This window comes from Pantherophis guttatus, chromosome 2, assembly GCF_059756535.1.
Source record: "Pantherophis guttatus breed Tessera chromosome 2, ASM5975653v1, whole genome shotgun sequence".
Taxonomy (NCBI): Eukaryota; Metazoa; Chordata; class Lepidosauria; order Squamata; family Colubridae; genus Pantherophis; species Pantherophis guttatus.
Window position 1 is genome coordinate 189,396,498 of NC_142064.1, and position 27,189 is coordinate 189,423,686.

At 38.9% G+C, this 27,189-nt stretch overlaps 1 protein-coding gene across 3 annotated transcripts in view; it reads left to right on the forward strand.

Moving 5' to 3' along the window:
- Window positions 1-25,372, forward strand: part of SHROOM1 (shroom family member 1) — a 44,716-nt gene extending 19,344 nt beyond the window's left edge. For 2 of the 3 annotated variants that reach the window (XM_034404658.3, XM_087883642.1), the window contains 6 exons: window positions 5,986-8,718; window positions 14,662-14,732; window positions 17,796-18,359; window positions 20,563-20,722; window positions 23,117-23,389; window positions 24,287-25,372. In XM_034404658.3, the coding sequence (XP_034260549.2) occupies window positions 6,136-8,718; window positions 14,662-14,732; window positions 17,796-18,359; window positions 20,563-20,722; window positions 23,117-23,389; window positions 24,287-24,541 (3,906 nt within the window). In that variant the 5' untranslated portion in view covers window positions 5,986-6,135 and the 3' untranslated portion in view covers window positions 24,542-25,372. Of the gene's footprint in view, window positions 1-5,985; window positions 8,719-14,661; window positions 14,733-17,795; window positions 18,360-20,562; window positions 20,723-21,463; window positions 21,727-23,116; window positions 23,390-24,286 lie in introns of those variants that run through there. The other variant, XM_060688557.2, reaches the window with a different exon arrangement.
- The last annotated feature ends 1,817 nt before the right edge of the window (window positions 25,373-27,189 follow it).

Consider the following 27,189-nt stretch of genomic DNA (forward strand, 5'->3'; position numbering starts at 1 on the left):
ATGGCATGCTACTTCAAGCCCTTTATGTCCATGTGCTGCTGTATCCACCTCTTTAAAGAGACAAGAGCAGATAAATAGTGGCAGATAACAGTGATCAAGGACAAATAATGAATAGACACTGCCAAAAAGATAACTACAGTAACTCCTGTAACATGAACATTTTTAAGGACCAGGAACTAGAGAGGAGGACTGTGCATAGATCAACCTGGAATCACCCAGAAACATCTTAGGATGCCACCTTCTATAGGTTAGTTGATCACACCTCTGATGTGATACAGTTTTCAGCCTGTTGGCATGTTCATTGTCAGGACTTTGAAAAGAATTCACCTTAACATAAGCCTTGTGAAAGAGCAGTACAGGTCCCCAAGTGCATCAATTTGTTTTTAAGGATGGGAAGGAGTAATCTCCTTATCGTCTAAGCTAGCTACAGAAATTGTGGCTGATTTTTGAGGTGTCAGGAAGATAAAACTTATCTACTTCTTTATTAGGTATAAAACTTATCTGTCAAGGCTGTGCAGGCAGAATTCTTTCTCCACACAACCACAACCCTGTGACGTAGGTTGGGCTAAGTCATCCAGTGGCCTTCCAGGACTGAGGATAGACCAGATCAACAGCCGTGATAAGTAGGTTACAAATAATTGTCCAGAATAACCAAAGAGGGAGATTTTAAAAAGTTAATTTTTGTTTTTGTTTTATCATCCTATCCCTCCTTTTCCAGGACACCGTAAGAATCAGTGCTACAGTGCCAGTGCCTCATTTTTTTCAACTTTTGTAGTTTTTTACTATATTGACTGTCATGACATGTTTTGAAATGCAGAGCTCTATTGAGAGACAGCTTATTTATTTATTTTTCTCAATGACCTCAGAATGTTTGCAGGAAAATTGCTATTTGGGAGGCCAAAACTGTTTGCCTACCATTAAGATGTATGATTCACAACTGTCAGACAACTTTATTTTAGGGCACAGTGCCCTAAAGGTAGTTGATTTTCTAACATGTTAACCTCCGAATATGTCCTTCATAAAAACTACACCATCAGAGCCCCCAGAAATTTATACCCATTGACCTAGTAACCCTTTGTCCAAATCTGGGACAAATGTACTAAAATATTGAAAATATGTGTACCTTTCCAATTCACCCTCCTGGGGCTATGAAAGTAACTTGATTCTGGCAAAGATTAACAATAATCTTTGTGAGATCTGTAGACCATTTAAACAGTAAACTCTGAATTCTTTAGCCTCATGATCATTATGTGAATTTTGTACTAAATTCCAGATACAATTTCTCCAAGAAAACATTGTGTCCAAAACAGTACTTAACTCTCTACCCTTTTTGCTTATTTTGAAAAATAATGTTTTTTATGCCTTGTTCCTTTTCCATACTGTCTTTGGAACCGAAATAATGAGGTGTGTCATACTTGGAGCAATCCCTGTTGCTTAGACACCCCATGTGGTCTGGTTGACACTATCTGCAAACTGGATGGAGCAATGCAACAAATAAATAAAATCTGACTGCTCTGTACCAGATAGTTGTTTTTTTAGCCCACCTCCACAACTGAAGAAAGATGCTTTCTTCTGGGACATTTCTCCCATGCTTTGCTTCTTCATTGCTGCTGACTTGCCACTCAGCTGGTAGAAATGAAAAAAAGATGGGACAAAAGCTTTTACAATTGGCTGGTAAATGACGTAGGTTTTAGTGATATGTGATTTGCTCTTGTGTGGGCAAATATTCCAGCTATGGCCAGATGGCAATTCCAAATTCAGGAAGGTATATTGTATTTGTCTTTCTTTCTTTCTTTCTTTCTTTCTTTCTTTCTTTCTTTCTTTCTTTCTTTCTTTCCTTCCTTCCTTCCTTCCTTCCTTCCTTCCTTCCTTCCTTCTTTATTTCATCAAACATATATTAGATAACAGATATAAGTATAAATATGATTATGAATACATTAAATGTATACATTAAATGTATAAAAGGGGACATTAGGATAGGGACGGTAGGCACGCTGGTGCGTTTATGCATGCCCCTTACAGACCTCTTAGGAATGGGGTGAGGTTGACAGTAGATAGTTTAAGGTTAAGGTTTTGGGGATATGGGGAAGAAACCACAGAGTCAGGTAATGCATTCCAGGCATTGACAAATCTGTTACTGAAGTCGTATTTTCTGCAATCAGGTTTGGAGCGGTTTACCATAAGTTTGTATCTATTGTGTGCTCGTGTATTGTTTTAGTTGAAGCTGAAGTAGTCATTGACACATAGGACATTGTAGCAGATAATTTTATGTACTACACTTAGGTCAGACCGAAGACAGCAAAGTTATTGCTTACATGTCTGTATGTGAATGTGTGTTTGTGCCTTTGAATCAATCTTGACTCCTGTCAACTTTGACAGGATCATACAGTTTTCTTGACAAGAGTAACTTGACAGAACATTCCTTCAAGACATTTTTCAGGTTAGAACTTGGAGAGAGACTTGCCCAAAGTCATCCAGCAGACTTCTATGCCTAATAGGTGACTGGAACTCAGATCTTTCTGTTTGCAGCACTTTAACCATTGCATCCAACTAGACAGATAGATGGACAGATACACACCACACATATATAGTCACAGGGAAGGCCACTTGTACTTGGAAAATAATACCCAAAATGGGCTGAAGTTTGTTCTGGCCAAAACTATTTTGAGAAATATCTAAGATAAAATTCAGAAGTCAACTTAGCAGCCATATTTTGTAGATAGATATTTTGTATACAGTCACTATAAAAATAGCAAACTCCTTTGTTCAGAATCCTTTAATTTCCTATTTTCTTTTCTTTTTTGTATTTTATATAATAAAATAAAAATGATAAAGATAATTTTTTGAAGAGCTGAGGTGATCATATGAGATTTTGATCTCTATACCCCAAATGTGAGTTTTAAGCCATTTCCAACATATGCTCTTATATATGGTATATATCGGGGTGAAATGCTCCCGGTTCGGACCGGATCATACGATCCAGTAGCGATGGTGGCAGGTGGTTTGGAGAACTGGTAACAAAAATCCCTGCATGCCCCCCCTGCCCAGCTGAGCCCCACGATCATCAGAGGCTGTTGTTTTCACTTTTAAAAGCATTTTTTATACAACCTCTTCATCCGAAAAAATGCTTTCAAAAGTAAAAAAAAAAAAGTTGGCCACACCCACCCAGTCACATTACCCTACCACCACCAAGCCACGCCCACAGAACTGGTAGTAACAAATTTTAGATTTCACCCCTGGTATATATTTTTAATTTTGCAGCTCTCTGGAAATGTCATGTGTGCAGCCATCCCTGATCTGTGACTCAACAGAACTCTTGGGATTTCTGTCATTTTATCTGGTTGTCTTTCCGTAGTCTAGGAAGGAAATTGCCAGATTTTTTTTTTCCTCTTCCAGGTGGAGAAAATTAAGTGACTCAAGTGCTTTACACATGTTGCCAATTAAGACATGCATTTAACTTTAGCTATGTCTTTGATGTGGCAATGAAGACTGGAGAATGATTCATGATTCTTTAAATACGAGTCTTAGTTTATCTAACTGGATTAGAAACTATTTACTCAGCATGCATTGAGATCCTCCTGGGGGTCTAAACCCAAACATAGGACAGGAAAATAAAAGTTCATTACTATCCTAACCGATTATGGAGCTTGAACATGAGATAAAATCTTACCTTTCACTGTGTAGCCTGATTTAGATTCGTTAAAAATACCACCTTTTCAATATTGTACTAGCTACATGTTGGCAGTGAATTCTGGTGTGGAAAGTCTTCATTCTCTATAAGGTCACAAAACCAGTGTAACTCTCGGGAGCCTTACCAATGTGACTTATGTGGCATGATAATCAGGGCCATGGTGCTTAGGTAGTTTCTTTGCATTCTTTTTAAACATACTTCTTATTTTGGCAGCAAAGAGACCTTAGCAATTCGCTGGCAGGATTCCTTCAATGATTAAATAGAATCCAAACCGCCACTCTAGAAAATAACCTTGGATCAGACTAGGATAAACATACCATTATTCTTCTCTGAGGTAAAAGGCTATTTCAGTGGACTTGCTAAGCAGTATCAGCTATGCTGGCTTTAGTATCATTTAAAATAGTTTAACGCATGTGATGAGGATTGAATTTGAATGTCCCAGCACTGACAAGAATCCAAAGTATTTGAAATACAGCTATAATTCTTTTTTCCCCCCTAATAATCTTTTCTTTGATTCATACATTTAGTAAGTTCTGCTGTTAGTTGCATGGCTTATTTCAGAAAAAGCTTCAAAAATTCTTTGGTCATGTGCTGCTTTGTTTGTTTGTTTGTTTGTTTGTTTTGATTCAATATTTGATTTACATGCTAATTTTTTGTCTAAAAATTAAAGACCATGAGTTCACTTCTTTGGACTAATATATATATTTTTAATGGTTTTTAAAATGTCCTGCCAGTGCATGTAAATTGTGGGGATAACCTTCCAAGGCATTTTCATATGCAAACTCTTTTCCTTTTTACTAAGTATTATGCAATAATAAAGATCGTTAGCTAAATTTAAAATATCTTCACATTCATATAGTATTAGGAAAACTAAAGGGACAATCCTGACATTTAAGGTTATATTTAAGATATAACTATAGAACAGGGGTGGGCAAATATGGCCCCTTTATGACCTTTGGACTTCAACTCCCAGAATTCCTGAGCCAGCTTGGCTGTCTTAGGAATTCTGGGATTTGAAATCCACAGGTTGTAAAAGGGCCACAGTTGCCCACCCCTGCCATAGAAGGTTAATATTTGCTATGGTGTCTTCAGAGCTGGAGATCAAGTAGGATCCTTCGTTTGTAGTTTCAGCCTAAAATATATCCAGAGACAGTAAAGGCTTCTTGGCACCAGGAGACAACCAAATGAAAAAAAAAGAGAAAAGGTTCTGCAAAGAGAAGGTGGGAAGAAGAAAATTGCACAAGGGATTGGCAGTTTCTAAGTGACCAAAGTCTGAACAAGAGTCAAATTCCAGAATGAGGAACCAGGAAATTAGAAACTTATCACTCAAACAAATGCCTGTGAAAACAACCCTACCTTGTTTTTTTCTCTGACCGAGACAGGTTTCGGGGAGGAATTGCATTATTGGCAAATAAATAAATGGCTGAAACAAAATCTGTTCAAATTTTACACAGCGGTGGCGAAAGCAGATAAAATATTTCCATGAAAACAATTTGAATATTTTTTTTAAGGCTAACCAATCAAATGTTTCTGGATAAAAGTACAAGTGGGGGTGGAATGAATAAATGCGACAACTTTTGCTGTGTCACAATCAGCCAGCGGTTGATCGCTGCACAGATCATTTGTAAAGCAAATATATTCATGTAACAGATGAGGAAAGTTAACATTTTAGTTCTGACTGTGCACCGCCCTGAGTCCACTAGGAGAAGGGCGGGATATAAATTGAATAAATAATAATAATAATAATAATAATAATAATAACAACAACAACAACAACAACAACAACAACAACAACAACAACAACATGATCTCCTCTTCTAATGTCAATGCACATGTAAATATAATTCATGTGACAATAGGATTCATAATTACAGCTTCAGTGCTATTACTCCTAATATTTGGTATCAGGTATTTGCTGTATTGGTTAAAAAGTACAATAAAATATATGTAATATGATTATTATAAAAACTATAATATTAATTACTGGAATTATGAAATTCCAGTAACAGTTATAACTATAAAATACACCAGAAAACAATATCACAATGATTTCACAAGGTATGTGTAGAATATTAATAATTGTGCACCAGAGTTTCACAGATATATTCAATCATAAGAGCAATTTTTTAAAATTATACTACGAGAGATAGGTTATTTTCTTTATAAGATATGGTACTGGATGTTTAAAACATTTGGGTTGATAAATGTTTTGCCTGGTTTATCATCTTAATGATTAGCTAGAAAAAACAAACAGATGTACTAGATGTATTTTAATTCTGTGTTTTCTTTTCTAGCATCCATCTCCTCTTCTCATGAAAGGTGAAGCTGATGGGTGAAACTTTCTCCAAAGAAATATGATCCAAAATGTGCATTCCTGGCAATAAGACCAGAGATCTCTTCAGATTATTTCTTTTCTAGAAGACCAGACTGATTCATAGTACAAAATGTCTTCTTCTGACAACGAAGTGTCAAAATGGCACTCTGGAGATGTCAGAGAAATAGCTGAGCTCTTGTCACCGTTGGTCTCACCTAACAATGTTCACATTTTATCTCCAGAGACCCCTCTTCCTGGCATAGACCAATATACGCACATTTCTGGAAAAACAGATTCTGCATACAGTTCTTTCTCAGGCAGCTCAAATCTTCCAGACGTCCCTATGTCATTAGGCTCTGATGATTTGCTTCCTCTGAAGCAACTGCCATACATGGATTCAGGATATATAGGAAATATTTGTAATCCCAGTGCAAGACATGTTGAGGATGAACAGATGTATGCAAACAAGAGAAAAGGCAATTACCCTAGGTTGGACAGCCCTGCATATATAAAATCATATGGAAGCAAGCCAACCCTTGAGATGTTATACCAAACTGCATCACCATTGACCAGGCTCTCACCTCTGCTTTCTCATCCGCCATCCCCAACAGCTCAAGTAGATCACTATAAAACTAACCGAAATGTGGATGAAACTCATGCTGGAATTTGCTTTAGCCGTAATGTTCAAGGAGAAACCTACAAGGAAGAGGGCAATCAAGGGCTTCCTTTGCACACCCTACCAAATTGCTGTAATGACTGTTGGCTCTCATTTTCTCAGAATGAAAGTCAAGTCACAGAAAAGGATGTTGTTTGGTGTCCTATTACCCTGAACACTGCAAAGAATAGTACTGCCTCTTCCACCAAGCATTCTATTCTTCAAGAAAAGTCAAAATTGGGCTCTTTGTCCAAGAAGAGCCAGGAGATGTTGACTGCTCAGAATGCAATTTATGCTTATAAAATTCCAGAGGCAACGAGGGCTAAGCCTTCTCTTTCACCGCAGACCAACCACAAACCTGTTAATGATCCACTGGAGAACAAACAATATTATGCCAGCAGTGTACACAAGCCACACTTGGATTTGACGAGCAGGGCTACAGTACTCACGAAACAGGAGGGGCAGCTTTACGAGCTTCTGGATCTGTTCAGAGTTGATTATTATTCAGGTTTCGATCACAAGAGCAGTAAAAGTTTAAAATACGCTGACTGCTCTGTTCCTAATGAAGTTACACCAAGAATAATTAATACCTATGAAGATAAGGACTGCACTTTCTGTTCTGAGAAAGGAGACAACGGAAGCATTTGGCAGCAGCCTTTAAAAATCCAGAACCTGCCCTCTCAAGCTTTGGCTCCTACCGAAACATCTTACGGTAAGATTTACGAGACACCACGTTCAAGATCTTATTTCAATTATGATGCAGAGGAAGTTGCTTCTCAATTGTTCAGCAGCCCTGGAAAAGCAGATCAGAATACAACCAGCAGCACCAGCCTTTTAGCATATCCTGAAGAGGAGGAAATGCTCAAGCCTTTTGGTTTCCCCAGACTGCCATTTTCAAGGGCTGAAAGTCAACCCCAGAATGACTCTGCCAATATCAAGATAAATAGAAAGACAACTCCTTTGCTTTATTATCTCTCTGGTGGGAGAAATTCCAGCCTTATGAATAATAAAAACCAGGATCAAGAACATGAAGATTTTTCGATGAAATCTCCAAGGAACAATCATTCAGGCTTGGCTGAACCAGGAATAAGGCCAAAAGACAGTAACATCCACGTGGATGATATTGCCAACAAGAATGAAGGTTCCTTGGATGAAAAGTTCAAGAATGACTACCGAGAAAAACTTAAATTTGCCCAACAGAAAGTCCTAAGAGAGACATCTTTTAAGAGGAAGGATTTACAGATGAGCTTGCCTGTTCGGCTAAAAGAGAAGCCCTCTTCAAGGCCATCTATTCAATATTTAAGGTCATTTTCATTATCTAGTACAAATGAGGACTCCAAATCAATTCCTCCATCCAAGCCACAGGAAAATATTTATGCAGACTGGGAATCCAGAAAGCCACAGACTGTTCGAATTGGGGCCAGGAAAAGGGCAACCAAAGAACAAAAGAAGATGTCTTATTCTGAACCTGATAAGCTCAACCAATTGGATGATCAGAAGGATCAAAATATATCATGGGGAGAGAAAAAGGCAAGATCCCGGTCTGATGAAATTACTGGACAGGGGATAAGGATAATCAGAAGTAAAGCTCTGGAAAATCAAGGCAGGGCCATTTCAAAAGCTGAACTGAAGCAATTGCAACAAAATGCGCTCCTAGAGTACATGGAACGAAAGATTGGGCAACAACCTGCCATGGCAAAGAACTGGTCACAGCAGACTTCACAACTCAGAGTTCTGAGTTCAAAGAGGCTTCCAGAAGACAACACTTCCAATCCTGGTATCATTAGGAAGTCACAGAATATGTTCTTTCCGTTCCCTGCTTCTGGGAGAATTCATGAACCACCTTCTACCTTCCCTACTTTAACCTGTACAAGCACTACAACTGATAGATGTATTGTCAGATCACTGGAGTCTGAGTTGTTGAATTCAAAAGCACAGCCTGCTATCAGTGAAGAAAGCTACAACAGCAAATATGTACCTGCTCAAAGTCTTCTTCACTCAGATACTGTTTCCAGCAGAGTACGAGAGAGATCCCAATCAGTTCCTTCTCCTGTTCAGGTAGTTATGAAGCTATTAATACATAATTTACTTCTGGTGATAATTTGCTCTTTCCTTTAGTATGCTATAATACATATGAGTCCGAATTTCATCTGTGTAAAAGCAATATATTGAAGAGATCACTGACTGAAAAAAAATCAGGGAGGAAGGCATGACTTATGCTTCATTGTCACTTTTATTTCCAGCATGATCTTGAAGAATGAATGAATTTCATAATCTGAAAAATTACCTCACTTGTACTGTAATTCCAATGAACTTCAGTATGTTTGGGCATTAATAATTAAGCAGAAAGAAAGAGAAAATATCTGGACTACTTTCTCTTTCATCAAAATCACTGTGACTTAAACAGTAACTTGCTATAATATTTTTATTCTTCCTTTCCCAATACTTTAATATCATAAAATAGTTAATAGATTACTGGTAGATTTGTCATGATAGGTTTTTTTTTAAAGAGCTGAATTTAAAAAGAATGAGAGACTAAGTAATAACTTCCTCTTTATCTTAGACATACCGTGTTTCCCTGAAAATAAGACCCTGTCTTATATTTTTTTGAACCTTGAAATAAACACTTGGCCTTATTGCCCTGCACTCAAAAGACAGATTGGGTTTATTATCAGGGGATGTCTTATTTTGGGGGAAACAGAGTAGAATTGTTTTGGCTAAGGTCTGGTTTCTTATGTTCTCTTTATTTATTATTTAAACAATGAATGTAATCATCCATCTCACAACAATAACTTTTTGTGGCAGAGAGGATTAAAGCAAAAAAAGGAAAGAAAAATATACACAAAAATATTAATCCAGAATAGTGTAGTTATAATAATATAACATAAACTAGATTCTAAAAATCATTGCATTTCAGCTGATGAATCATGAGAACAGACAAATGTTTGTGGTAACATTCAGATTTTTAATGCCTTATAAAAGGCCAAGATATCAGGGCTATCTGGACCTTCAGGATGATGCTGTTTAATTGGGCAGGGACTATGACAGGGAAGATCTTACAGGATGCCATAGGAGGGACCTGGACAATCCTACTCCAGAAGTCCTGAAGGGCTGAGCAGAAATATCTTAAATGACGTCCTTGGCTTCCAACTTCTTTTAACTCTGTTCTACCACCACCACCACCCCCCAAAGGGAACAGCCTGAATGAAGCAGCACAATATTATTTTCATTGTGAATCATTTTGGGGTGTTTTTGCTGGAAGTCATATTTTACATTTCGTATAAAATGATTTTTATGTGAAATTTATTGGTGATAAACTACTTTCAAAGTTTACCATTTTCTGTATGCTAGTAATTTTTGAATAAGAGGTTTTGTCTTGAGTTTAAAGGTGATCAAATACCATGTAATGTGCCATGATACAGATACTGAAACTCAACTGATTTCTGTCTATCGAAAATACGATATTGTTCCATAGTTTGCCATGTAATCTGCTGCTTCTTTATGTTCCCAACTTGATTTTGGGCTAAAAAAAAAAAAGCTACTGACCATGGACAATTATCTGTCTTTATTAATACTTGAATCTTACTGTTTTTTAAATTACCTTTTAAAATTTTCTGTCATGTTCCACATTTATTTCTCCACACTAAACAAGAAATACATGCCAAAACTCCAATTACCTATTTCTTCAGCTCAAGAGATTTCAGTTACCTATTTCTCTGATAACAAACTTTCTATAATCATTTGTTTTAAATGTCTGTAGAGATTCTCAGTTATCCAGATCATGGTTGTCCCTTCTTTCCATTCCCCACTATCCTGTCAGAGCTGAAGAAGCTTCTTGGATGAGAAGCGAAACGTCTTCAAAGAAAAAACAAGAAAGTCCAGTTGCCTCCTGAAAAAGCACCATTGGGACAATTGTTTTTAAATGTTTTTTTTTAAAAAACATAGCAGAGTATTCATATAGCAATGTAAAAAATAAAACAGGGGGGAAAAGTTTAATGAATCATTGTACTTGGTTTCCTAGATTTTCTGAATCATGGCTTAGAGATCCAGTCTATAAGATACCCTTTTCAATACCCTCCAGATATAGCCATGTGGGACGACAATGATGAAACTTTTGATCCAATTAATTTGGAGGGCATGGATGGAGAAGACTATTTTCCATTTTTAAATGGAATTTAAGGAGAGGGATAATTCTCATATTACAGAGAATGAGAACTTTACATCTTTTCAGATGATAACTCTTGAGCTATTTGTTTTAAAAGACCAGAGGGAAAAGAAGTTCCTGATTTCTTGGTAAAATTATGCGAAGGGAGATAGAAAAGTTGGATTTATGAATTTCATGAATGTTCCCTTATTTTTAAACTGTGCTGTCTATTTATTTTAATTTACAGTCAGTTATATTCTGAAATACCTTAATAGTTTGGCTTCATTGATTAAAATATGATAACCAAAATGTTACATCTACTGATTGCAACTGGACCAGTTAAAACCATGGCCCTCTAGTATTTGAGCATGTAGCAAGCACTGAAAAAACTCTAAACCCAAGACCTTATGAACTGCTCCCAATGAAAGATGACACTGACTTAGATTAATAGTGGTCTACACTATGGGCCAGCTTTCTGTGTCCATAGGTCATCGGACATAAGGAGATATGGAAATAAGCAGACTAGAGTACTGTACCGCTGGATCTTGAGACTAATTTATACATTCTGTATAGCGCCTTATTTTGCTTTCTGGTTTTCTTTAATTCATATATCTGTGTGTGTATGTAAATATAAATTAAAGAAAATCAGAAAGCAAAGTAACACTTTGGGTGAATTATAACATAGAGTACAGGGAAGTTGCAGCTTTCCCCTTTGTAGCAGTGACTTTCCCACTTCCCCAAGTATGTTTCTTCCTGCATAGTTATGAAAGGTGGGGAAAAAATTCCATTGGTTATGTGTGTGTGTGCACGCGTGCATGTGTGTGTGCATGTGTGTATGTCAGAGAGAAAGAGAGCTGGTGGTTGTAGCTGCACAACAACATATTTTATGGATGGAGAGGTGCTCAATCTGGAGCAAGAAGGAATCAGTTATGTAATATTCCAGTTTGGATTAGCTATTCCTTAGAGAAACCACATCTTCCCTTGCAGGGGTGGGTTCTACTTACCTTTACTACCAGTTCGCATCATGCCCGTGCCCGTGTGCTCTTCTGCGCATGCGCAGATCTACTTTGATGACATCCAGGTCAGTGGGCGGAGTCTCCCACCGGTTTTACTACCGGTTCTTGCGAACTGGTCTGAACCGAGGGCAACCCACCACTGTTCTCTTGGTTCCTTTTTTAAGGATAACAGGCCTGGTGAGCCCATCCAAACCAGATCTGAGCACCTTTCCCTCTTTGGTTCTGAATACAGACAGTCCTTAACATGCGATTACAACTGAGCCCAAAATTTCTATTGCTAAGCAAGATAGATGTTAGGTGAGTTTTTCCCCACTTTACAACTTTCCTTGCCACAGTTGTTAAGCGACTCACTGCAATGGCTAAGTTAGTAACACAGTTGTCAAGTGAATTTGACTTCCACAATGACTTTGCTGATCAGAAGGTCACAAAAGGTGATCACTGCCATAGTCACAAATACATGCCAGTTGCCAACTGTCCAAATTTTGATCATGTGACCATTGGAATGCTGCAATAGTTATAAGTGTGTAAAACAGTCTTAAGTCCCTTTTTTCAGTGCCATTGTAACTCTGAATGGTCACTAAGCGAATGGTTGTAAGATGAGGACTACCTGTAGCAAAGTTACATGATGCCATATGATCACTATTTAAGCAATAAGTCTGGGGTTTCACTGGTAAGCTCCGGGAGTGTGAAGCAAATGTTTAGTCTGCTTGGATTTTCTGTTTTTATAGTGTGAGATGAATTTCCAGACCAGTCCAACTTCCAATCCCCTTGTAGGGATCCCTTCAGTACAAGTCAGCCAGCCTTTCCCCTTGTTATCTTACATTCTTATCAGTTGTAAAAATATTTTTTCTCAGTATTGCAGTTATTTATGAACACTGATGAATGGTAATTGTTTGGTAATGAGATGTTTGCAAGGAAACCACCAAAGTTAGAGAGCACCAAGGACCCCTCATTTCATCCCTGAGCCATAATTATTCTCATGCTCAAACTTTGGTCACCATTTTATATAAGACGTCTAATCTTTGAGGTCTTTCAATTGGCCCATTTAAACACCTAAATGGGCCAATTGAAAGACCTCAAAGATTAGACGTCTTATATAAAATGGTGACCAAAGTTTGAGCATGACTCAGTGTAACCTGCTAAATTTAGAAATTATAAAACAATCTTTGGATTCTCTCTAGGGTTGGCATTTCTTGGGTGAATGTTGTATCAGTGGCTGGATCATAATCTATATAAATAAAAATGTAAATCTCCGTTTGTACACAACTGCACATCTCCGAAAGTTCTTCACTGATTGCTTTCAAATTTTGACACAACGTTGCATTCGACTATGGGCATGTTTTTATATACCTATATTATATACATGTCACACCTGTGACAGATAAAAACATGAAAAACATTGGAAAACATTGAAAGACATTGACAAACATTGAAAAACATTGAAAAACAGCGCCATCTCTGGACATAAAACCAACACACCAACATTTTACCACATGACTTTTGAAAATTAAATCACAAATTTTTCACTAGGTATAATTCCAAAACATATCAACAAAAAAATATCAGCAGTCCAGATACAGAAGACTCAGGTAGCACATACATTTACATGTTTAAAAATGCTATATAAATTGTTGCTCTGTTCTCTGAGGAAACATACTACACCACAGCTGCAGTTGTGTTTTTACTGAATGAAATGTCTAAAAATGGGCATTTGCACATATATACCTGAATACTTATAGGAAGCACAGATGAAGGGAATTTTAGGGAAAAGCAGACTGGTTATGAAATGTCACTCCATCAATAATTTCCAGGATAGATAAATCCTTTCAAAGGTGAGGATGTCCTCATTCCTCGCATTCCTATGATTCCAACAGATATGCCATTTCAATTTAAGAGATTGCAATTCCCAATTCGATTGGCCTTTGCAATCACCATCAACAAAGCTCAGGGCCAATCTTTAGAATTCTGCAGTTTAGATCTATACACGGATTGTTTCTCACATGGACAATTATATGTTGCATGTTCTAGAGTCGGAAAACCAGACAATCTCTATATCTACACACACAATGGAACAACAAAAAATATTGTATACCCACAAGCATTGTGCAATTAAATATATTAGAAACGTGCAGTTTCTCTTTCCTTTCTTTTCCATTTAACCAGACTGAGCCACAGCAATTGACCAGCAATTCACCAACTAGACCACCCTCTCCACCCCCTGGATATGCTTTCGGGGGGGGGGGGGGAAAGCGGCCTATAAACATCATCAACCCCAGTCGCAAGAAAAGGGCCATTTTTTTCTCCATCACCAGCTGGATAGGCGTGGCTGGGGGGGGTGTCATGTGACTAATGAAAGTGAGTGACATCGAGTCGCCCAAGCCCACCAAATGTTCTTGGAGAGTTTGGGACTTCAGCCTCACTCTTTTAGCCCAGTGGAACCACCAGACTGGGCCACAGCAACGCATGGCCGGGTACAGCTAGTGAGGGATAAAATGCTTTGCAGAGTATTGAAATACCATTCAGGGCAAAACAGGTCCATAGTTAAGCCTATCTTGGCACTCAGCTGACCCGCTCTTCTCCTATTGGGTATGCCACTAGGTCTGGTAAGTATCAAAGTCTTTGTTTCTGTTTTTGAACCGAAAACATGGCTATTTGGATTCTTAGCAATCGACAACCTTTAACCAGAGTCCCTATGTACAATACTTTGGCCCCGAACATCTTCATTTTCTGTTGCTAACGTGTTATTTTATATCAACACGTTTAGATTAAAAGTAAAACAAAAAACCCAACCTGGGTGCTTTGTAATGATGAAACTTTCTTACAGAATTTTTATTTTTTTAGGATTACTATAGATCTACAGCTTTTTCAACCTCGTCATCTCAGGATCATGAATATTATGCTGCACATCACAGGTAAATGGGACCATATAATAAATCTGGCCAGTTTTATTTCATTAGAATTTTAATATGCAGAGATGAACATGGTTTCCAACATGTGCTTTTCATGCAGGGTGCAAGACATTTCTGGCATTTTCATATGCATTTCCCCTCGCCCTCATCTTTCGCTGTCGTTCCACCAAAGATTCTTTTTCATATTTTTCATTAATGTACCCTAATGGCAGTGGTGGGATTCAGCCAGTTTGCACCATTTCGGGAAAACCGGTTGTTAACTTTCTGAGCAGTGTGGCAAACTGATTTTTTTTTTTTAATTTGATTTATATGCCGCCCTTCTCCGGAGACTCAGGGCGGCTTACAATGCGTTAAGCAATAGCCTTCATTCTTTTGTATATTTTATACAAAGTCAGCTTATTGCCCCCACAAACTGGGTCCTCATTTCACCTACCTTAGAAAGGATGGAAGGCTGAGTCAACCTTGAGCCTTGGAGAGATTCGAACCAGCAGAAATTGCAGGCAGCTGTGTTAATAACAGGGTGCACTAAACCCCTGTACTATCAAGGCTCTTGATTGTTGGAAGAAATGATTAGGGCAGAGAACCAGTTGTCAAATTACTTGAATCCCACCACTGCCTTATGGTACATATATGTCTGTGGTTCTCTGAAAACCATTTGCTGCATTCTCTTCCAAAAGAAGCTTCTAGATCCTCTTCCCTCTGCCATCATCTAATACTTTTTAAAAAGCCTTTGTACTGTCCCATCCTGCAGTTGTTTAATTTTTAGTTTCTTCTTTTATTTTTCACCTTTTCTTGCATTTCCATTTTTTCTCTCTCCAGTGTTGACTCTTGGCATTATCAAAAAGTGGCTTGTTCCACACAGAGAACCTCTTACCTCTCTTGTATGTTTCCCTCTGTCTTTCACCATAAGCAATCAAAACAACCCGCGTTTCCCCAGACTTATGCTTAAACTGTGTATTTCAAAAGGGACATTTTCCAAATTGAGCCAATAGCAGAAAATACCTTGAAAAAATTGTTAATTTTATAACTTGCCATTTTGTAGAAAATGCTCAGGGCAATTATATTAAATATATATTAAATATGTGGTAATATACATATTAAGCAATCACATGATAATGTGATATAACTATCAGGTTAAAAAAGCTGATAAATGTAGAGTTATTTTCCCAGTAGTGATCTTTAGCGTTTTTTTAGAGTAATCCAATCATTGTTATGCCAAAATAGTAGTAATGAAAACAGAAATTCTATCACTTCAACAGTGCCTGGGTGAGATTATGAAGAGTATGACAAGGCTGAGGGGAAAAAATGGGAGGAATTATAGACATGAACAATCAACAGGTGGCAGAGTTCATTAGTTACTTATAAATAGCAGCTTAGCCTAGGTTACTGAAAGCCTGAAAAGAAAAGATTTAAAACTATCCAAGATACTTTTTTTTAATGTACTCAATTATAAATGAGGGCTGAAGTTTCCTATCACAGTTTCCCCACATTTTGTACTTTAGCCCAAATGATGGCATTAAAAATACTTCTTGCAATCCGGGTGCTTTTTGTTTCCTTGCTCGTGACCTGCATTAGTGACCTCGTCAAAGATGCTATAAGTCATTAGAGGTTAATGGCTGATGAAGTTTCCAACTTACTTGAATAAAAAAGAGGCGCATAACTATTATACTAAACCATGCGCAAACCGAACACCAATTTCCTTTTTTGCCATATCCGCCCTCATCCCCATGCTTATTTATAAAGGCAAGTATTAATACAGTGACTGTAGCCCAAGCAATATTTGCCACTATTACTAAGCCTAAAACTAAACCAAGAAATGTGTTTAAAATAATGAGTGGGAACTAAAATACTTTTGTTGGATGAGTTCTTCTGACTTCAGCATTTCAGCAGTTTTTGAATATAATGTTTAAAACAATAAAGGAATTAAACATGTGAACTTGTGTACAAAATAAAGTAGTGTTTTGCAGTAGTGAGTTTCAAAATTTTTTACTACCGGTTCTGTTGGTGTAGCTTGGTGGGCATGGCATGACTTGGTGGGCATGGCTTGGTGGACGTGACTTGGTGGGCATGGCAGGGGAAGGATACTATAAAATCTCCATTCCCACGCCACTCCAGGGGAAGGTTACTGCAAAATCCCCATTTCCTCCCAATCAGCTGGGACTCAGAAAGCAGAGAATAGATGTGAGTGGGGCCAGTCAGAGGTGGTATTTACCGGTTCTCCATTCTACTCAAAATTTCCGCTACTGGTTCTCCAGAACTGGTCAGAACCTGCTGAAACCCACCTCTGGTGTTTTGATAAGAAAAGGATTCAGTCTTGTCTCTGAAGCAACTCTGAAGCCTATTTCGGCTGTGAAACTGTCAATAATAGTAACAAGTCATTTGAGATACACAGGTCCCATCAAATACCTCCTATGCAGGCTCTATGCTTGGATAATTGGTGTAAAAGTGTACTATTAAATTAATTCATACAAGTACCTCTTTAGATGAATTTTTTATAAATAACTTCTGGTGGTCTTTGTTTTTTGGGGGTTTTTTTTGAGAAAAAATACTAATCCCAACAGGACATGATTGAGACATGTGAGGCATTTATGGCACTTCATATTATGTTCCAGCAGTGCGATTTTACAGAATTTTTGCAACCTTCAAAACTTTATGACATTAAGTTTGGGTGGATGGGAAATAGAAAACATGACTGTCCAAAGAAATATTCGACACTGTTTCCAAATTAATAACATCTGGGGAAAGCTACCTATTTAATTTTTTAAAGTTATTATTATAGTATAAAATGTGTATACTATTTCGTATGTGGGTAAGTGAGGTTATGGTAGAGTGCAACTCTAAAATGTTTTTTTTTAAAATTTGTAAAAATGACATCTAAAGAAGCCCCGGGATATAACCACAATATTTGGGTTTATACAATATTCCTAAACCAAAATTAAACAAAGTATATTGTGGCTTACTGTCACATGTAAACACAGCCCGTGCATTGGCTCATAAGAAGTATCATTAAAGAAAAAAGAAGATTGTGTAGAATTGCATAATTCTGTATCTACTTTTTTGTTCTAGCTTCTCTGTGTCTGAGAAAGAAGATTCTGCAGGCAGTGAAGATGATAAGAAATCCTTGGAGAATTCACACGGTCAAGAAGTTGAATTGTCTTTGTTCTCCAAAGAAAACAGTAAGAATTCTCAGCTGAAGCAAAAAATAAGTGAAAACTTGGAAGTGTTCAGTGATCCTGGGGGAAACCAGTGGCAGCACAGAGAGGAAGAAGACCTATCAGATCAGTCAGAAGAGAGAACAGACAATGGCACAGCCCTAGACAATGAAGGACCTCAACATTTGAGTCAACAATTTGCGAATTTAAAAGTTCTGCAAAATGAACAGGAGCATCAGTTTTCATTGCAAGATACAGCTTTATCCATAACTCAGTCAAAATCTCAACAGGATCAAAAATGTGGCCATCTTGCAGTTGAGGTTATTGCGGAAGACAGATCTCTGGTTGATATCCTCATGCCTCATCCCTCAAGAAAGACTGTTTATGATCTCATGGAAGGCCTTTTTCCTGTGAACACTTCAGTGATAGGGAGGACTCACAGAAGGAATGGGGGAATTCAATCTGCCCAAGCAAATGAGTAAGTTTAGGAAGCACAGAACTTTAAATTGAATGTAAGGGTAGAGATAAATGTGTGCAGCACAATGGATATTAACAACTCTGTGGATTGTTTGCAACTGGAAAAAAAACATTGGTGCATGAATATCATAGGCACAATCGGTGGAGAACCACGTTAATCTAATATGGCAAAAAAAATCAGGAGTCTGGTAGCTAGCTTTTCCTGCTAACAAATTTGACTGAAGCATTTGTGATTCTTCTGGAGTTTTGTTTTTGTTTTTACATGAATATCAGAGATACAGCATTTGTTAAAATATGTGACACTATCCTGAAGGAAGGACTGTAGTTCAGTAGTAGAGCACAAGTTTTGTGTGTGGAAGGTCTGAAATTCAGTCAAAGTAGAATATATTACGTAGATGAATAAATACTCTTATCTCGGATCAGATAGTTTGCAATGATGCTACAAGGAATTTTTGCAATTTTTTGACAGAAATGCCTGGTGTTTATATAATCAACTTTTTTTAAAATGTGCATGTAGGATCTAAGAGCAAAGGTGGCGCAGTGGTTAGAATGCAGTATTGCAGATTAACTCTGCCCACTGTCAGGAGTTCGATCTTGACCAGCTCAAGATTGACTCAGCCTTCCATCCTTCCGAGGTTGGTAAAATGGGGACCCAGATTGTTGGGGGCAATATGCTGACTGCTTAGAGAATTCTGTAAAGCACTGTGACATGGTATATAAATCTAAGTGCTATTGCTATTGCCATCTGGTGGAACTGCATGATGCTGCGGGCGGCAAAATGATTGTTTCTTCCTTTATCAGATGTCCTCTTCCTCTCTTGCTGATATTATCCAACTTTGAAAATGCAAACTTATAGCACTGGCTTCAATCCCAAGAAAATTATTCTTTCAGAACTCTTCTCACTATAAACACCTATTAATTAGTGGGCAATATCCACTAATTGGATGTCACAGATGACTGGGTTCTTTTGGAACTGGAGGTATATTTAAGGTTTCAATGAAACTTTCCAAAGACTAGGACTTCATCAAAGATTCAATCCTCCATCCATAGCCAACCATCTCCCTCATTCTCCTCTTGAGTCTTGAGTGAAGATACCATCTCTCTGGGATTTTGCTTCTCTTCCTCCAGTAAATTGCATGTTAACTTTTCTTCTCCCCTTCTGACTCAGGAAACAACAATTTCTCTGCACTTCAACTGTACTCTCTAATTGTTGTCTCCAGCCACTCCCTTCTACAAGAGACTTTGTAATTCACATTTTCTCTCCTTGTTCTCCCCTCATTTCTCCCCTTCTCTTTCTCTCAAATTTTGGGTTTGAGCAGCATGATCCCTAAAAGCTCTAGTCCCCAACACCTATTTATAAGGCTGGACCAATGGGACCGCGGTCTACATCTGCCCCACAACTATCCTGGACAGCAGCCAATTTACCTCATCAGTCAGTTTAACATTACCGCACATCATGGCTAGAACTAAATGTCTTCTCCTCTTTTCTCCTTTTTTGCTGACTCAAGCTAGCACAATAGCAGCCATACCAGGCCACTAAAAACTATATGCCACATTAGGAAAGCAAGTATCTCAATATTGTTCAGTGGCTTAGCAGTCAAAACATACCTATGTTGCACTGGGAAATATTGATACAAGCATATACCATTCTGTCTCTGACATGCATAAAAACATTAGGTAGGATCATGGATGTGGTACATACAGTATTTTTAAGGATCAATTTAAGTGCTTACAAGAAAAATGGTCTAGAACCGTGATGGCAAACCTATGGCACATGTGCCAGAGGTGGCACGCAGCGCCCTCTCCGATGGCACATGAGCCGCTGCCCCAGTTCAGTTCTGCTGCGCATGTGTGCGTGCCTCCCACCAGCCAGCTGGTCTTTGGGTCTCTGCTGCACATTCAGGGGTGCAGGGTGCGTGCATGGGCCGCATGTGCACATGCGAGGAGCTTGTGTATGGGCCCGTGCACGCATGTGTGGGGACAGGGGGCGTGCAGGGGGCACATGTGCATGCATTTTGGGGGTTCGGGCGTGCACACATGCATTCGTGCGCACATACACGCTCTTTGGGCACTCGGTCCGGAAAAGGTTATCCATCACTGGTCTAGAATAATCTAAACCATTTATTTGAATAATAACTTCTCTATTGAATAATTGTTCGTCACATGGTTTGGGTAATAATGTTGTGTGTGTTTAATTTTTCCAGCCAAAGAAGCAATGAGTGTGGAACAGATCCATATCATGGAACTGCAAATGAGTTTGGATACAGAGCAGAAGACGATTTGATTCATATAAATCAAATCATGAATGAAAGTAATGAAAATAAAGAAAGTCTCCCTGATGTAGACAGAATCACAAGTAAGAAAGTAAGTAGCTGAATGGCACAACAACCTTTACATTTCTATTCACAGGAAAGTTCCCTTGAATTCAATAGTATTATTTTGTGGTAAATACGTATTGTGTTGCTGAAAAAAAAAATGAACAAAATCCTGTTGAAAATATATTTACTTAAAAACAAAAATTATATGAGATGGCAAGCCATTTTGTCAGAACATCAGGTAAGGAATTATGGACACTATAGGTCCACTTTTATAAGACCTTCCAAGAATTTCCAATGCTTCGCCTCCCCAAACTATAAAATACTTTTCTTGTACCATTTTTTTCAGAAAAGAAAAAAATTAAATAGCCACCGAATAGTTGTTGAGTGACAGAGAAAAACAGGACAAATATTTTAAAGTAAAATGTTAGTTTATAACACCCTTCCCAGGGGTGAAATGCTCCCGGTTCGGACCGGCTCGGGCGAGTAGGTAGCAATGGCGGCGGGCAGTTCGGAGAACCGGTAGCAAAAATCCCTGCCCCCGCCCCCCCCATGCCCAGCTGAGCCAGGCAATCATCAGAGGCTTTTTTTCTTTTAAATTTATTTATTTATTTGTCAGATTTATATGCCGCCCTTCTCCTGTAGTAGGACTCAGGGCGGCTCACAACAATAAAACAACCCGACAATAGATAAAAATTAAATAATATTAAAAACCAATTTAAAATCCCCAAATCCCCAAGTTAAAATCCATGACAGATCAGGGAAGTTGCTGAAAGAGCCATGTCTTTAGGTCGGCACGGAAGGTGCGGAGGTCGGGGGCCATCCAGAGCCCGGTGGGCAACCCATTCCAGAGAGTCGGTGCGACTGCAGAGAACGCCCTCATCCTGGGGACTGCCAGCCGACACTGTCTAGCCGAGGGGACCCGGAGGAGGGCAGCCCTATGTGAGCACACTGGGCGGTGGGAGGCCGGTAGGAGGTGATCCTGCAAATGCCCCGGGCCCATGCCATGAAGGGCTTTATAGGTGAGTACCAGCACCTTGAAGTGGATCCGGAGGACCACCGGCAACCAGTGCAGCTTGCGCAATAGTGGTGTTATATGGGAGTAGCGGGACACACCCGTAACTACTCGCGTGGCTGCATTAAATGCCTCTGACGAGCCAAGCTCTGACGATCCAAGCTCTGACGATCCCAGCTGAGTTGCCTGCCAATCAGGCAACTCAGCTGGGATCGTCAGAGCCATTTAAAAGAAAAAAAGTTTTTTTCTTTTAAATGGCTCTGACGATCCAAGCTCTGATGATCCCAGCTGAGTTGCCTGATTGGCAGAGAGGTTTTAAAAAACCCTCTGACACTCAGGCAACTCAGCTGGGATCGTCAGAGCCTTTTGAAAGCATTTTTTACATGGTTTTACATGTAAAAAATGGTTTTAAAAGTAAAAAAAAAAATTGGCCATGCCCACCAAGTCACATTAACCCCCCCCCCGACTAAGTCATGCCCACAGAACCGGTAGTAACAAATTTTAGATTTCACCACTGACCCTTCCAAGCCTTCTGATAGGTTGGATCAAAATGCTAAGGATTCCTTGCCAATATTTCCAACATATCTCAAGGTAAAATTGTAAAATCTTTCTTGGATTAGTTCATAACTCTGAATTGAATGAATTAAGTAACACAGGAAGCAACTTGGTGAATCAGACCAATGTAATACAATGTGACTTGCACCAAACCATGACAAAAATGTTATTTGTAGATCTGCCACATTGAAGGTAATGCTGATCCCTTTTAAACTTCATTGGTGCCAGAGTTAACCTTGAACCTTGCTCAGCTCAAACAAGGAGTACTGAAAAAGCAAAGAGTTGAAATCTTCATACTACCATTTTGGTCTGGATCAGATCCAAAATTACAAATGAAGAAATCTTAGCTGGTATTAATAAATTACTAGTGATGTTTAGCTCATTAAAGAAGAAATGACATTTTTATACTATGCAAATAACAGCAGAATCTTTGATTGCACTAAAAATCCCATAAATCCTTACATCTGCTATGTCAGATGTCAGAAAGCATTTTAGTAAAAAAAAAAAAAAAATCTATTCTGCTCTTCAAGATACTTCCAAAATCCAGGTAGTTCCTAATTCATTGATTCTTTTTAAGATATCTTTCTTAAATTCAGTTCTGGCTCTACCAGTCCTTCAAGATAGTCCAGACGAGCAACCAAAACTATTAAGTGCTAACATTATCTTTATTTTGAGGTTACAGAAATAGAAGCTTGCAAGTCCCCTCTTTTTCCTTTTCCTTTCCACTAGGGATTGTCCCTTCTGGGTGCTTTTCATCTCCTGCTCTCTTATGTGGATTGAGATATCGTTTGTCTAATCTACAGCTCTTCCTCCTGTCTCCCAAGGTTATTCGCACAGCCTGTTACAGACTCTCAGCTGTTTTTCTTCTTGCAGAAGCAGCTTATTTTGAGCATCCAGTCAAAATTGCAGACTCTTCAGGATGAGAGGGAACTTATCCAGTCTGAAGCTCTGGAACATGCTGCTCACGGGAAGGTGCTGGAATCCCTGGTGCAAGATCTATGTAAACCCAATGAGTTTGAGCGCTACCTGACGTTCATGGGTGATTTAGAGAAAGTTGTGAACTTGCTGCTGTGTCTCTCCACCCGCCTTGCCCGGATCCACAATGCTATGGGGAAAATGGATGAAAACACTGATGCTGAAGAAAAAGTGAGTGCCAGGAAAGATGCTGTAGACTTTTATACAGTATCTTTTACTGTATAAACGTATCTTTTAAACACATCCTGGTACTTTTTTTCCCAGTTGCCCAGGGAACTGAAGTGAAGTCTGTGTCTATTGTTGATAGGCTGGGGACCAGGAGTGAAATCCAGCAGGTTCTGACAGGTTCTGGAGAACCGGTAGCAGAAATTTTGCATTCAGAGAACCAGCAAACACCACCTCTGGCTGGCCCTAGAATGGGGTGGGAATGGAGATTTTGCAATATCCTTCCCCCAGGAGTGGGGAGGAAATGGGGATTTTGCAGTATCCTTTCCTTGGAGTGGGGTGGGAATGGAGATTTTGCAGTATCCTTCCCCTGTCACGTCCACAAACCACACCCACCAAGCCAAACCATGCCCACCAAGCCACGCCCACAGTAGTAAAAAAATTTGGAATTCACCAGTGCTGGGGACCCAAAGAAACTTTACACAGGGTTGGGGTAGAAGATGGAACATGATGGGACATGAGTAGATCCTTTCTTCTTTTATTATTATTCCCTTTAAAATTACATCTTCCATTTTAAAATCCAAATGAATAGAAAAAGAGATGGAATTGAACTAAAAAAAACAACTGTAAGAACAATGTATTTTTTAAACTTTAAGTGGCAGCTGTCCACAACTGCTTTTCAGAATGGTGAAATATCTAATTTGGTCCCTTATGCGCTTGGATTCAGTCAAGCAAGAAAAGGAGTTAAATGTAGTTAAATTTATCTGCTACACATGGTGTCACTGATCATACGATACAAGGGATTTTCAGAGACATCCCAGAAGGAATCGGTAATTCTCACTTTATGTTATATCCCCATTACATTTTACCTGTTAACCCTGTTTTGATCATGTTTGCCTTCAGGAATCCTTAAATGAGCGGTACCGACTTTTATCCAGGCAGCAGGAAGATGCAAAGGACTTGAAGGAGAACTTGGATCGCAGAGAAAGGGTGGTGTCAGGCATTCTTTCCAAATACATGACTGAGAATCAGCTCCAGGACTACAAACACTTTATTCAAGAGAAGATAACTCTACTGATTGAACAAAAGGACCTTGAGGAACATGTTAAATTTATTGAAGAGCAACTGGAGAGATTAGAGAAGAGTATTCTTCCTTAAAACCCTATTATTTGCTCTTGCTTTCCTAGATATCTATTAACAAAGCATCATTTACGATGTGAGCAATGGCACTTTTTGATTATTTCTAGCAAGCCATCACAAGATCCCATTGACAAAGGCTAAATTGGCTCAGGCATACAGTATATTCTTAGAAGAAAAAGACAATGCCTTCACTGCAGATAGCACTTTTTTAAAAAAAAACAAAACAAAATCTTGAAATGACTGGTACAATGTGCATTGTCTTTTCATAAGGAATTAATGTGATCCTTTCTTCTTTATTGACTGCAGTCTGTTTTTTCAGACTGATTATAATAATAATAATAATTCCATAAATATATTTTATGCTATATTGAACGTTCATCATTGTCCATTCTTAATTTTTTAAAATCCCAAATACATCAATATCTCTTCCATTGTTATTTATAGTTACTGCCAGGTATTATTTTAAAATCATGGGTTTTGTTTTTGAGGCCCTTTCAATAAAAATATATATATACCTTGGTTATGGAAATGCTAATCTAGTTTACACTCTTACTGTCAGGTAGTCAGTGTTTTAAGATTGTAGCATGGTCTGTAGAAGAAGCAAGGGCTGGTTCTCAAGTCATGCTAGCCATTGCTGGCTTCATCATTCTTTATGGAGTAAGCCACCATTAGCCCAATGTCTTCAGGCTTAATTATAGTTACAATAACCACATGCCTTTACTATAAAGGACAGTCCTTTATTTCAGAAAGCTGTTCACTAGATTTTTGTAACTGATTTATTCTTGTTGCTTTTCTGTTGAATTTTCCTTGGCAAAGAAAAATTATAAATGTGAACTTTTTTTTTATGAACCGCTTTCAGATTCAGCTCTTCTCTAGGCTTGTCTTTATTTTTTTCCAAGAAAATATGGTCACTGTAACTTTGTTCAATTCACACCAAATTATGGATTGGAATCTGTGAACACAGGTCATCTCTTATTTATCCTGTATTATTTAACAGCATCAAAGAACCAAAAGTATAGAATAGCTATGAACCACAAAGTGTTCAGTAGCAATAGCAATAGCAACTTAGACTTATATACCACTTCAGAGTGCTTTACATCCCTCTCTAAGCGATTTATAGAGTCAGCCTATTGTCTCCAACAACCTGAGTGCTCATTTTACTGACCTCGGAAGGATGGAAGGCTGAGTCAACTTTGAGCCAGTGAGACTCAAACTGCCAAACTGCTGGCAGCCGGCAGTCAGCAGAAGTAGCCTGCAGTACTGCACTCTAACCACTGCATCACCACAGCTCTTAAGTAAATGATTTCTAGAGGTTTATAATGATATTCATTTTGTCAGGAGCCCTTGAATGGGTGCAGAGGTGGGTTTCAGCAGGTTCTGACTAGTTCTGGAGAACTGATAGTGGAAATTTTTAGTAGTTCGGAGAACCGGTAGTAAAAATTCTGACTGGCCCCGCCCCCATCTATTCTCTGCCTCCCAAGTCCCAGCTGATTGGGAGGAAATGGGGATTTTGCAGTAACCTTCCCCTGCCACGCCCACCAAGCCGCACCCACCAAACCATGCCATGCCCACCAAGCCACACCCACAGAACCGCTAGTAAAAATTTTTGAAACCCACCACTGGGTTTAGCAGTCCTGACATTAATACAGAATTTCCCTCTTCCTCTAATACTGTTTAAGGTCAGCCTCAGGATGGCCCCACCCCCATCTATTCTCTGCCTCCCAAGTCCCAGCTGATTGGGAGGAAATGGGGATTTTGCAGTAACCTTCCCTTGCCACGCCCACCAAGCCACACCCACCAAGCCATGCCATGCCACGCCCACCAAGCCACGCCCACAGAACCGCTAGTAAAATTTTTTGAAACCCACCACTGCCCTTAGCAGTCCTGACATTAATACAGAATTTCCCTCTTCCTCTAATACTGTTTAAGGTCAGCCTCAGGATGGAGTAAAATCTATGAGGTTTTACCCCTCATTTCTTTGAGGAAAGTCAGGTGTCTGCATTGCCTGCGAATAGAGATTATGGAGGCAGGAGAGGGTTAGGATGGGTAATGGGGATAGTAAATTCCATGCCAGTCTAGTTTTCTGCACATTTTCTCATGAATCATTTAAAATGCTATTTGCTGAGCCTGGTGATGCCACCCACATCAGTTAGCATCAAAACTGGAATGAAGCGAACGAACATTTTCAGTGCTACTTGAATGCATTGTGCCTTGAAAATCCTGGGTTTTTTCCACTATATAGTTCTAAAAGAATGCAGCTCCAAGCTACCATATGGTCAGTTATTAACTGTTTTGCCACATCCTACTTTCAAACACCCACTATCATTTACACATTATTTTAAGTGACTTTCTTTTAACTGAAGGACAAGGAAAGGGTGCCAGGTATGTAAAGCATGGATTGGATCTAAATTGATAAGTCAGAGGTGAGCAGTAAAAGTCCATGTTTATTTAGAAATAATTGCCACACTGTTCACTGAGTTATAGGTCAGATCTGTCCCTTCTGACTGACCTGCATAAGTCTCTAGGCCCATGTTGGTGAACTTATGGCATGCGTGCTGGAAGTGGCACACAGAACCATTTTTCCGGGCATGCAAGCCGTCGCCAAGCTCACCTGAAACTGTGCATGCGTTCCAGTTGGTGTTCAGGCCTCTGGTGCACATGCGCGC